Source organism: Phoxinus phoxinus (assembly GCF_949152265.1).
Source record: "Phoxinus phoxinus genome assembly, chromosome: 5".
Classification (NCBI taxonomy): Eukaryota; Metazoa; Chordata; class Actinopteri; order Cypriniformes; family Leuciscidae; genus Phoxinus; species Phoxinus phoxinus.
In genome coordinates this window covers 31,115,077-31,129,363 of record NC_136880.1, presented here as the reverse complement: position 1 = coordinate 31,129,363, position 14,287 = coordinate 31,115,077, and the positions used below count along the sequence as shown (strand labels likewise).

Genomic DNA, 14,287 nt, shown 5'->3' with positions numbered 1-14,287 from the left:
GTTCTCTGTATTGACAGCACTCCAAATTTACAAAAAAAATTAGCTCAAAGTTAAAAAAAATTGACCGGAGTTCTCCTTTAAGCAACTGATGCAGACACACCAGACTGAACACACAAATCAGATTTCAAATTTCAGTGAGGATAGCGAGTTAAATAGTAATAATATAAAAAAAAAATATAACAATATTTTTTTTCCGAGTCCGACTGATAACCCAATCGTTGCTGGTTCGATTCCAGTACCGACAGGAAATAACTGAGGTGCCCTTGAGCAATCCCTCCCCGGACGCCACAGTATAATGGCTGCCTACTGCTCCGGGTGTGTATCATGTTTTGCAGTGTTTTTATGTGTATGATGGGGAAAATGTGGAGGACAAATTCCAAGTATGGGTTACCATACTTGGCCTTCACAGGTCACTTTTTATTGTATGTTTGATCAATTAAATGAATGCCTTGGGGAGCATAAGAGACTTATTTCAAAAGCATTTAAGAATCTTACCGACTCAAAACAAAATCAAATGTATATAAATAAAAATAATTTCATTTTTACGTGAATATCCCTTTAAACACCCACACAAAAATGCTCATAAGTGCATGTGAATGCAGTGACATATAAACGTTGAGAGTTCAGCTGTAATTCATCTCAATCAAACCGTCACATGCAGTTCCTCTATCTTAGCTAGTAGCTACAGGGACACACACACACACTCTCTCTCTCATGCACAACAACACTCACACGCACGCTACTTCCAAGCATTACTTTATGAGCAAGAGCTCCTCACAAACAGATGCACTCAATCCACAAGGAGCAGCATGAGAAATCAGCTTGATTACAATTGCACCTCCTCCTCATCTGTAGTCTTCCCACAGCAGCTGTGGCCATTAGAGTATACAGAGAGAGCAGATACACCAGCAACATCACAGCCAGAGCTCACAGTCTCCTACCTGTTTCCAAGTAACTGCCACAAACAAAAAGGGTGGACAAGAAACGCAACTTCTGGTCCGTCACCACAGGTAACCAGCCCTAATTCACCCCTCAGGCCTGTGACACACTGATTGTGTAGTAATAAAGCAAAAGTGACTTTGCCTAATGCTATTAACAGCCCTGCTTATCCATTAATCCTCCAGCTGAAGTAAGATTTACAGCACTTACACAGCCGACCGGAGCACAGAGAGGAAGTACATCACAAGGAAATCTGACAAATCAAATGACAGAAAACAAAGAGGCACTGTCCATGTGATTTAACGTCTTATGGGTGGACCGTGTGTTGGACCAAAGAGGTCTATAATACCTAGAGACATTCATTTCAGAGGTGGCTGAAAACAAAAAGGGTCAAATAAAATGAAAAATTACAACTTTTGAATGGCAATCAATGAAGAAAGATGTTTTGGGTCTATTTTACAAAACAAAAAATTTAATTTAATGAGAACACATGGGAACTTTTCAATGATCATTGGAGAAAGATTTTTAATTTAATCAGAAAGAAACAAAAGGAGGAAGATTATTTTGGGTATTTTTTCATCGGCACGCAGGAGCTGTCGACCAGCTCACAAAATAAACCGTTTTGTTAGAACACGTGGGAACTTTTGAATGGGGACCAATGGCGAAATGGACTACGCTAACCAGCCAAACCATGAGTCAGACAGCCAGTGGGGCAGTAAAAAAGCCAACACTAAGTGCAGTCAAAAGATTTTTAAGATCATGCCAAGCATAAATTCAGTCAAGTGTATCCAAACTTACACTGGTAGAGCAAAAGCAGTTTAAATCGTAGCTTTGACGCATTAGTTTCATTTGGGACGAACTGCCAGAGCGGTTCTGCCAGAGAGCTGTCAGACTGCCTGAAAGGTTTAAAATTTCTTTTAAAACCGATCTCATGTTATGCCAGGTCCCAGCACAGCATATTTTCCAACCAGCTGTTCTCTATAAGAGACATGCATGAATTTAAAAGCTGTAAGCAAGCACCATTTCAATAGGTCCTCATAATAAAAGGAAAATGTATATCACTGTATTACCTACAAAGGTCAGATCAATTCAAATTATATCTATTCAGCTTTGAATTTTCTATCTCACAGATAACCACATTTGTCTCTGTGTCATTCTGGTCAGAGACAAAAAAAGACTGAAGGAAATTGAATGAGGTTCAGTCAAAGTTCACTCTGAATACATTTGAGAAACAAACCAGCATAAATTGTACCTGTCATTTTCTGTTGGTCGTAGTGACGGGAGTCTAAAACTTGTGTTGCGGTCCAGCTTTGTCTGACTCTTCGTCCTTTTGATGGATCCTTTCAGTCGTTTACTTAAAAAGCCCTGTGAAGCAGAAGAGCAGAGAAAGTCAGAAACTTAAGTTCTTCGGGCGCTGAATGACGGCTGAGTGTACGGCTTTGCCCTGCATGAGTAAGCGTCTGTATATTCAACTTTAAAGTCATGATCAATTATACATGTTAGACCACCCTGAGAACATATGACAATGGCACCATCACAAAAAAGCAGATGGCAACTTCAGCGAAGACTTCTTTGACCTTTCAAAAGCAGGTTTGTACTTTACAGGAGAGGCAGCTGAAGTAAAATCCAACAGACCATTTCAGCAGACATATCAGTCTATCTTGGCGGTGAAAATGCACTTGCACAGACTAATAAAGGGCGGCCAAGGCCGGCTGAATAGCTTACCGTCTGCATGTGGCACAGACAGTGCTTGCTCAGTGTCTTGGAGGAAAACAAAATATTAATAAGTAACCAAGTCAGAGAGTTCAAACGGTCACCTGCGGATATATGTGTGAGTAATATTTGGTTCTGGGTCAGAATGAGCTGTTCTTACAAGACTCTTTAGTTTCAGCAAAACAGGAATGAACTGAAAAAAACCTCAGCATGGGTTTATTCATTCATGTCCAGTTATTCATTCATCCATGTTATTAGCTCATTTCAGTCAGTAGGAGGGGCAACATAAATAAATATTACAAATAGAAATAATAATAATATTTAGTTTTAACTCTGAAATCAGACTAAAGGCGCATTCCAGAATTTTCTAATACTTTGTATCCGTACATACTACATACTATTTTGCAGCAAATCTATCTTAAATGACAACGATTTGACTGTCTATTAAACTTTAAATAAAGATTGTAACAATTACATCAGTGGCAAAGTAACTAACAAAATGTGTTTGTCATTGAATCCTTCATTCACTTGTTTCATTACTGGATGAATCAGAATTTTTGAAGTGAGTCATTAGCCCCTTTCACACAGCAATCCCAGTAAATTATCGTACAATTCCCAGAACGACTTTTCTGGTAAATAATACATAAGTGTGCTGTGCTTTTCACTCAAGCAATGGCGGCCTTTTTACCGGTAAGATACCATTCACACATCAGTGCCAAAATACCGGTAAACTCTCTAATGCAATAATCGGAATTGACCTTTAAAAGCTGATCAGTTTTCTTCATCCACCTGGATGTGGAGAAGCGCATTTTTCTTTTTCTGACAGGCATAAGGGGATGGTCGTGATTTTGCTCTTAAAAACACGAGATGCATAAGTTGCTATAGTATTGGTTTAAATTTTCTTTTAAAACTGATCTCATGTTATGCCAGGTCCCAGCACATCATATTTTCCAACCAGCTGTTGCATGAATTTAAAAGAAGATGGCTTGCTATATAAGACAGCACCATTTTTCAGTAGCTGCTCATAATTAAAGGAAAGTGAGACGAGTAAACATACTGGTAATGTACTCGTTATGTTACCATACTGGTAAATCTCCAGAACTGGTTTACTGGTATTTTTTAAAATGTCCTGTTTACACATATCTTAACGGTAATTTACCAGTTAATACTGTATGTGTGAAAGGGGCTATTGAAACATTAATTCAAAGTGATACATTTTTATTAAAACAAATAATTCAAATTAATTAAATATTATTTTTAAATAGACTGCAGGAATTAACATTTAGTTAGAACCTCTAGTAAAGTACATGCTATTTTGTTTAGTTGTCTGATCAGAAACGTGGGAAAATTGTGATGTCTTTTAAAAAAAAAACTGTCTAACACTGTTTACAGTGAATTTAATATTCTGAAGAAAAGAGGAAGGAGGAGAAAACAAGGAAGTAAAAAATCTAGAGTAATCTATAGTAATCACAGAGGGTTAGGTGAGCGGCTATCCATTAAAATCATACGGTACAATGACACTGACTGTCTAAAATGAAATAGGGCTGGGGAAGTAAGATCTGTCCTGTTCAGATAAGTGCCAGACTATAAGTAGGAGCGCGTTTGGCAAGTAAAAGGACCATTAGCAGTGATGAGATAGAAAGTATGTGATAAATTAGTCACTCCTCATCAGAGGGATGATTTGAGAAAGCTTTATGTCTGAAAGGTGAAATAGAGAGAGGGTGAAAGATAGAAGACAGAGCGATGAAGCACTGTGAGAAAGTAATGTGGAGGGAGTCACTGGACAAAGTCTGAGAAAATTAGGAAAGAGAAAGGGCATCTGAGAAAATTGACCAAAAAAGAAAACAACAAAATGTCTCTCAATTTCCACCTTGGAAGTATGTGGACACCTAAACACCACAACATTTAAAAAGCATTCAATCTTGAAATCATTGACATTAATAGGGAGTCAGACTTCCCTAACAGTGTTGACTCCTCTGGTAATCATGTGACGACTGCTGATGTATCTTAACATAGAAGCTACTATACTATATACTGACAGGCTTCAAGCAGTCTTCACATAATTCATTTATTATTATGCTGCCTTAACAGAGCCCATTAGTCCCAATGCACCTGTCAATCAATGCTTCTATATATTCCTTACAGAATTTGACTTGGATGTGTCTTTCTAAATAATATGAAGTCCCATTACAGCTCAAGTCTTTAATCTCAGTGCACCAAATCAGTTTATTTGTCTAGGACTTTTGTGACAGGGAGACCAATATGCACGATTAATCACTTATAAAATGACACACAAAAATGCTGTGGATATAAATATCTTCCATGTCCCACTTCCTGCCTGGTTAAAAATATCATCAAACAATTTCTAATGCATCTCCGAGGCACAGACTATTTCAAGAATGTGCCTTTGTTACAATATACGTATCGGAGAAAGCATTTGCTCATTGTTAATACATTGCAGCACTGAAAACCTTGCACAAAAACTGAACATGCAAACTTTATACATATTTATACATCATTCTGTCCTTATGCATAAGATCTGGCCTGGAATAAGGAAGACCATTAGTGGCTGGAGATAAACGGAGGACGACGACATTTCACTAATTCAGGGGCTCAAGAGGGTAATTAAAGTGGGGCATTTCTCCCAAGCAGGAATTCTGGTCTATTTCTACATCAGTGCAGTGTGACATGTAACCAGCCTCTTGTAAGAGACAATGATTAATGGTGGGGACTAACTAACAGTAGAGACACCAATATGAAACAATTCAAAAAATGTAAGTAATGTAATTTACTTATTTAATTTGACTTCCTTTCTTCAGTGGAGCATAAACGATTTTTTGAAAAAGAGTTTTTGTGTCCATTTAATAACAGTCTAAAGGCCCTTTCAACCTGAGTGCGACGCGTTAAGCAAATTGTCGACGAACTGGGCTCACACACCGAAAGTGAAAAGATTGATTGCCTTCAGCTAATTCACGCCTGCACGATAGGTGGCGCTAAATAAATTTTGTCCTCATGTATGCATCTCGTAGGTTTTCCCATTTGACTTTAATTTCGTCTGCTGCACAACATACAACAGTAAATTAAGATAAATAGGCTACATTTTGGTAGTATACAGAAACCATCATCGAGTGCGTGTAATAACTTCCGATTGCAAAATTATTTATTTTGATTATATAATGGGCAGATGTGCGTTATTTTGTAGTGTTTTTAAGTGATTGTCTTAAAGTTCTTAAGTTTCCTCAAATTCCACAGCTTCAGTGAACTGTCCTGCTTAGCATTTCTCATGTAAGCATTTTTCATTCTTTATTGTTATAGAAATACCCCGAACAAGGAAATGAACACAACGTAGTCATTCAGAAGGGCAAGAGTTCTGATCACATATGATTGACAGCTCTAGAGCAAACGAGCTCTCTGTCTCATAACAGAGATGGACAGAAGAAAACAGCACTCTGTACGCCATTTCAAGCACTTCAGATCGCATAATTCAGGTGGAAAATGAGTAAAAATTATAATCTGTATAAAGAACAGACACCAATGATAACATCAACATCCATTCTCATAGGCTACATTCGCATTGCTTAATCTTGCTCAGTGTGAAAGGCCCTTAAATGTACGTTGAGATGACGCTCTTGAATCGAAACAATAGTTCCCCATGGAGCTTTTCCCAACGGGCACAATCAATCGCAGCGTGACAAAGAAAAAAATAAATAAACGTAATCAGCGTGTAAATTTTTTTCCCCATCGCCCCGCGATGAAACGAGCCGTCCAATTAGATTTGAGCTTGTACCCGAGACGGTGCAGTTGTACAAAAGTGTGAGACTGGTAGTGCTGCTTTGAAAAGCTGTGTAAACACAGAAGAAAAGTATTCCGAAAGAGGGAAGAGAATGGCCAGCACAAATTTATTTTATTTTTTTGTGTCTTATCGTGCTTGAATGGTTTGATAGCAGTTGAATAAATGATAGTGCAGCCAATGGATGACGGGAAAAAAACAGATGCTGCGTTGAGACCTTATTCTGAGAGGTTTCTAAGATTCTGTTACCAAATAATGATGATACACTTAAAAATGACTGGACATCCCTGAGGCCTAAAAAATGAAATAATGGCTGAAGGACACCGAATGCTGGCACTGCAGACAGAGAAGTAACTGAGGTCAATGAGATGTGATGATGAGCTGGTGTAATGCTAATATGAGTTTTGCTGAATGAACTCACAGGCACTTTGAAGGGTGACGAGTTGGGGCCATCCATGGAAATGTTCTTCTCCGAGCTGCCCAGCCCCGATATGCTCCTCCTCCTGGGAGAGCGCTCCGCAGACGCTTCCGCTGTGAGTAGAGAGGAAAGGAAGGATTAGACCACAGAAAATATTCAAAGAGACTGGGAGGTTGTTTTTAAATGTTTTAATATGCACAATACTGATCAGAGAAGTATGAAGAGTAGGAGAGCTGTAACAGAGGGAGTAGCCCACTGTGGATCACTTCCAGGAGGGAGTTTGACGTTAGTGATAAACTACTGATAGTGCAGGCAGAGGAATCATCATAAGTGGAATCAACATTTGTACATTACACTACTACTGTGGATGCACTAATTTTGAAATGATGGCTGACACAAAATCAATAATTATTGTATAAAGTTATAGCTAAGATATATATTATGAATACTTTTACCACGCATTAGGGCATTCTGATTGGCTGACTTGTTCCAATAGGTACACAATTTTTCATATAACTGCATAGGCATAGCTAATAAATAGTTTTAGTTTTTATTATACATAGATAGGCCTGTGCCTGTACACACACACACGCACGCACACGCACGCACAATAAATCGATACAAAAGATTTCCCTTTCGATTCAAAGAATTCAGAAAAAAGGCTTCACGCTTTCCACAAAAATATCACCACCACTGTTTTGTAACATAGATAACAATAAAAAAAATGTTTCTTGGCTGCTGAAAATTCAGCTTTACCATCACAGGAATAATTACCGTATATTTTTATTTGATTAAAATAGGAACTTTTTAAATTTTATTTTGAATGTTAATAATGTCACAATATTACGTTTTTTTCCACAGTATTTTTTATCAAATAAATGCAGGCTTGGTGAGCAAAAGATATATATATTTTTTTTTTTTCTTACAGACCCAAAACTTAAACATAAATTAAGGATCCCTAATTATTACTTTTCAAATATAGGGGTGCCTTCCTGTGCCCCCCACTTATCAAACCGTCTCTACACCCCTGATTGATCCAGACCAATCTTAAATGGAGTCTGGGGTCTAATAAAGTCACCGGTCCTCTGTAAATCTATTTCTCCCCTAATGATGCCCAGCGGGTCCCTAACAAAGAGGCTGCTTGCGCCTGGCTAAAGTGCCAGTCAGACAGGTTTAAAAGAGTGATTTAACCCAAAGCTTTCACTAAGTCCTCTTAATAAAGCACTCATCCATCCACTCATAACGCCCACTCTACCTGCCGCCACCAGACGTCCAGATGCATGCCCTGTGCTCTCACATATATTAGTCATTTTCCTTTCATAGTCAAGTTTATTTTTAATTTCCTCGGACCGATTTATTCTGCATTTGCAGGGAGCCCGCATTCAATGTGTGTCAAGGATGGAGCAGGACGTAACCTACATCCGCACAGCCTCCCAGAGACCCACCCCTCGGGCCGTCCGCCTCACTGAAGAAGTGTAGATCACCCCATTATGAGTTAATTCACCCTGAGAAATAAAATCCCAGTCCATCAAGTGGGAATAGCCAGCCACAGAACTTCTGCCTCTCAGCGTCTGCACTGAATCAAGAAACACTGTTGAAATTGACCCAGAGGTCTTACTCTTTTGGCCAAGATGCTGGTTCTGGTTTCAGCTTGCAGGCCTCAGTGGATCCATACAATACAGATTGTGCCTGGTCTGTTGGAGAGCTGCCCACTGCTGCTCAAGATCACACCCTCCGCTCACAATAAAAGCTTAAAGAGATAGTTCGCCCCAAAATTCCAAACCCATTTTACTTCATTTTTTATGTGGGATACAAAAGTATTTGGAAAGAAATATGGGGCCCAAAAACTGCATCCCTTTTGAATTTCATTTTTCATGTTCCAGTGAAGCAATAATGTCATCCTGGTTTGGAACAACACGAGGTTGAGTAAATTATGTAACATTTCATTTGTTGGTTGAACTATTGCTTTAATATATTGGAATACACATACACTGACTCAACCAACCTCTCATCAAATGAACAGGACGTAATGTCTCTTAAACTACGCATCAGTCACACTCGCATTTGGCTGATATCCAGAGAGCCATTGATTAACGACTAAATTTAGCAGGTCAACCTGTTTTGCAGCCCAGGAGTGGTCCAATCAAATTCTGAGCAGTCCATCCGACTTTCTGATATTTCAAGATTAAGAAAAATTTTTATACAGCATCTCAAATTGCTCAGCTGCCCTATAGAAAAATGTGTGCATGCGATTAAATTTGTACTAAAACATATGAGATCAGATCATTGCTTCACAAAAACAGCAACTTCTCATGTCTTCTCCTTTGCATCCACAGCTGGGTTTTGAAGACTGCCTATTGTATTAACAAGCTCCTCGGATCGAACTCTTACGTACATCACTCACACTCTCCGTGAAGTTGCTGCTTGCATGAGAGCTCTGCAGTGCCGAACTCGACAAATCGCAGCAGTCCCTATGACTAAGCACAGTTGAACTTATATATTATAATCTTGGCACTAGCAACACCAAGATCATGCACACAGTGATAAAACATACATTTTGAATGCACTGTGCCACTTTGGATAAAAGCAAATAAAAATCAGCAAAACACCACCTTGCTTCGCCTCTGAACTTATCAAACAGGAAATGACTTGTAACCGCATATTCAACACAACTTCTTCAATCATTATGGATTTTTTAATGACCCTCCAGTCTGAGAGCAGGACGATAACTTAATCTATTAAAGTTAATCTAATAACACACAGCTGAGAAAGAGGAAGAGAGAGAGCAAGATACCTCTATCACAGCTGTTGCCCATCACCTGCTGAATAAATGGAGCTGGTCACCATTGGATTGGCTGGAGAGTGACCATCACCCTCGTCCAATGAGCTTGAGCGCTTTCCCTTTAATTGTCCATCACTCTGAGAGAGATTCCGCCGCATTGATAAACTGCAGCCTCTTCATTGTCCTGCTGTGGCTCACAGCCACATCGTACAGTCTTCCTCTCTCTCTGTACCAGCACTCCAGCGCTCTCCCTCAAAGACTGAAACGTCCTCTGCTAAACCTCTCTCTCCCGTCTCAGTCCATCCTCTTCTCTCTATCCGTTTCTCTGGGCAGCTATCCTAGTTCTCACTTTATCAGCCTCTTCCCTTTCTCTTTTTTGGCAGACCAGCGGAAGAGATTTTACCGCATTTACTCAATCAATCGCTGTAACCTCACTCCTCTGTTCCTCTCAGCAGAACTGCAAGCACTTCCCATCCCTCTCTCTCTCTCTCTCTCTCTCTCTCTCTCTCTCTCTCTCTCTCTCTCATTTGCTTGTCCCCCCCACCTCCTCGGCGCATCTGGCTCCGTCTGCCTGCTGCAGCCTTGCACATTAGGAAAAACCAAGAGGCGCTCTTTGCCTCAAGACTTTTGTTTTCATACTTCATGTGGGACACTGCTCTGGAGGCTTGTGCTGTGCCTGTGAATGCGTGTCATTGGAATGAGTTGTGTTTTAGAGGTCATTAAGGAATGGAGAAGTAAAATAACAGATAAGAGCATGTGTCAGATTACACAGGTCAAAGAATGTTAAGAGCTATTAGCTGGACGTGACCTACTGAAATGAGACAACTGCATGTGGACTGAACTGAAAGGGTATGGTGCACGACTTGATGTGCTATATTTAGCATGTCCTTCAAAATCCTTTACAAATTGAATAAAGCAATATCAGTTGCTATCAGGAGACAGGGATCAGGAAATGACGCAAGCCAAAAACAAACTAAGGCTGCTCACATTAGCTGTGAGCACATTAGCACGTGTTGGAGTGAAAAAAAAATGAAAACAAAAAACCCGGAAAAAAAAGTATTTTAAATCACCACTGATAACCCGTCAAATGTTCAAATTAATAATGTCTTAAACGCATCATACAACAATAAATGGTGAATAAATTACATGTGAATTTCATCATCATAAACCTGTTGGGATCTTTACACCGCAGACATTCAGATTTGTAAAAGGTCTGCAAAGTTTTAAGGATTCATTTAAGTGCACGACAAATCAAGTTTTTGTCTCCTAAAAGAAAGGAGAAACGAGTTGTCAGCAGCTCCAGTCTCACTTCCTGTTACATACCTATGTAACAAATTAGCATTATGTCATCCTATGGTCTAATTGGCGGCCCATAAACAATGTCTACTTTAAAACACTGTAGCTGAGGCCTTGAAGAGATTGGTTTGTGATTTTGACATGCCGAGAAGATGATAGTTGTGTCCCAAATGACAACCTATACACTATGCACGTAAACACGATGTACTCAATCGTGAAGTGTAGAATTTTGTATAGTTATTTTGTCATTCAACATCGGAGTCTGATGTCCCTCCCCCGCCGCTACGTAATTAAAGCTGCGACAGTTGAGTGCATGAAGTGTCCAACGTTCCATATTTCGTTCTTTCGGTTAATTGAGTGCATCTTGTTCCGGGTATTTAAAGTACCGTACATTTCTTATTTGGGAATTTTCAGTGTAAAACACACTACTCACACTATTTATACTACAAAACGTCATAGAATAGTGCATAAGAGAACAAATTGAGATGCACCTGCTGTTTTCAGCGTTGCAAAACTTTGCATGCACTTCAAAAGGATGAGAACCCACGATGGAATTGATGCATCAAGTATCATTTAAGACTGTTACAGAGGGTTGTGATATTACTTTTCTTATTTTTTCAGGATTCTTTGATGAATAGAAAGTTCAAATGAACAGCATTTATTTGAAATAGAAATATTTTGTAACACTACTAGTATAAATAATACATGTCTTTACTGTCACTTTGCAATCAATTTGCATTCTTGTTGAATAAAAGTATGAATTTATTTCACAAAAATTCTTACTGAACCCCAAACTTATGAACAGTAGTTTAAATAAACACATAAATAAATAAATAAACAATGACTTGCAGCAATGTCTAAAATTGTACTCCCCTCCACCCCCCCCCCCAAAAAAAAAATCACCTTTTGATAGTCTTTAAAATGGTAGAGCAAAAATGTTCACCGCATAGCAATGCAAATAGAGTCCAACTTAGGTCTCAACTCAAAGCTATATGAATCTTTGTACAATGCATCAGCCCAAAAAAAGCAGACACAGGCAGCGTGGACAAACCAGCTATTCTCAGTGACTACACATTCATTTCGCTCCCTTAAATCACAACTATTACATCACACCTACAATTCGTCCTGTCTCTCTCTCCTCTGTAACTCAGCCCATCCATCTCCTCACTATGTGCATCCAAGGTCAGACTGTCCCTGACTGTCCTCTGTCCCCTGGCGTCAGACTCGACAGGTCTCCCTGTCAGCTCCTCTGTGAGTCCAGCACAGCACAGTGTCTCTCCTTCTCTCCTATATCCTCCAGGCTTCAACTGCCCCTGGAAATCCACTTACTGCATTGATTTGGCCCAGCCCTTCCTCGGATCAATACGGCACTGGAGATAACAGAGGGGTTAAAATGAACACAGCAAGACCTGAAACAAGGACCCAGGCTGTAATTAGAAGTGATGCGGGTGCTCTGGTGTTGGTGGATAGGAGGGTGGGGGATGGTGAGAAAGGGTGGTCCCTAGTTAGCGCAACACCGTATTGCCTTTTATTGCCCTCTGTTGGGCAATCAATCGGTGGTAAAATGCCATTTGGAGGGTGTAAATGAATCAATACAGATTTAGCTGATAAAAAAAGACAATGATTTTGCCACAATGCATTTTTCTAGAGCCAAACTCCCTGCAACATTAAGCAGAACTACACTAACATTAGCCATCATTCTCTGCATGGATGAGAAGACCATCATTAAATGTATTGATATATGGATGCATTTGTAGGAGACACACAAAAACAGTTTTTACATTTTACTGTGTGGAGCTTGTCTGTGCAAAACTCTAAGCCATAATGCTAGGGTGGTTAGGTCACTCCTTCACTGGGAGTCATGAGATTTTTTTCAACCATTTCAACGTCCATCAACCAGAAAGAAAAAACGTGTCAACTTGACTTTCCAACACTCACTGGCCTCAATTTAATGAAAGAATGCCATTTAATTTTATGCCATTATTTATGTAAAAAACACTTAAATATTAAATAAAAACATACATACATACACATGTACACACATGCATATAACACACACACACACAGTATATATATAGCCTATATATACACACACACACACATAATGTAATAATCATATATATATACACATCACATAAAAAAATGGCAAGAAAATTAGCAAAAATAGCTAGTAATAATAAAGTAATCTTCAAGAGAGTATATTTTCAAACATTTTGTTAAAAAATTCTCACCAATGTTACCAAGATTAGATAGAACAAAAAAAGTATTTCTTGCAACAACAAAACCTAATTTAATGCTAATTCATTAAATAAAAAATTTAAAAGGTGACAAATGCGAAATTAGCCACCGACCGTTCAGGTTTAAGGCATGTAAAGGATCATAATAATACATAAGATAACAGGCCCAAAACTGTCTCATTGCCCTCATACTTCCTTGTTGAGCCCTGCCCAAGAACGAGTGTTAGCAATCATTACTCATTATCCCAGCATGATGACAAGAACAAGACCTTACAGAAGGAGAAACCTTGTTTAAACTTATCAATACTACATGCCTGAACAGTATGGAATAGGCCTACATGAAAAGGCTGCTTGTCAGGCCTCTCCACACCATCACAGTAAAGATGATGATACCTGATATGAAATGTGCAGGCCAGGCATTAATTATTCACATTTAGTGGAACAGCAGAGGCAACAGCAAAGTGGAGCAAAGCTTCACGCTTCCGCCACACGCAACTGCAGCATTTCTCTGCATCATAATGCTCAGAGACGGTAAGCTATGGGAAAATCCTGTCTGAAAGCCACTGCAAAACACAGAGGGGTTTTAGTCGGTAAGTGGAAACCACTGGGACCAGACAGGATTTTCTCACAACTACTTTTTACCCATCAGCCTGTTATCCCATTGATTTTTTTTTTTTTTTTTTTCAGTCAAGATATCCGCATTTTATGAGAGGTTATATTTATTTTTATTGCTGGGTTTACGACACTTCTAAACTTGTTTGTGGTGCTAAACCATATTAACAGATTGATGGCGCTACAGAACACTTCCAGAAGTGTTTTCTGACTGAAACAGCAATTTCTCTCTTGCTTTGCCATTTCAGTTCAGGTGGTCCTTCTTAAATACCATTGCTTTTGAGAATGAGTTATCCGAGCACAACAGTATATCTATTCTCTTCCTTTCCTGATGACGAGACTTCTTTCACTGTTTATTTTTCATCTCTCTGTTTCTACGTGATTCCAAATGTCTGGAATGTAGTGATGTCACAACACTAAGCTTAGACAGACACTGGAGACACGCAGAACATCCTTTCTACTCGTACACTCAGCAGACAGGTGTGGCGCAATATGTTAAG

At 39.2% G+C, this 14,287-nt stretch overlaps 1 protein-coding gene across 11 annotated transcripts in view; it reads right to left on the bottom strand.

Annotated features, from left to right (window-relative positions):
• Nucleotides 1-14,287, bottom strand: part of rasal2 (RAS protein activator like 2) — a 75,141-nt gene that overhangs the window by 18,596 nt on the left and 42,258 nt on the right. For 9 of the 11 annotated variants that reach the window (XM_079611817.1, XM_079611819.1, XM_079611818.1 and 6 more), the window contains 2 exons: nucleotides 6,864-6,973; nucleotides 2,192-2,304 (listed from right to left, as the gene is read on the bottom strand). In XM_079611817.1, coding sequence (XP_079467943.1) covers nucleotides 2,192-2,304; nucleotides 6,864-6,973 — 223 coding nt within the window. Of the gene's footprint in view, nucleotides 1-2,191; nucleotides 2,305-6,863; nucleotides 6,974-9,654; nucleotides 10,176-14,287 lie in introns of those variants that run through there. The other 2 variants (XM_079611812.1, XM_079611820.1) reach the window with 2 other exon arrangements.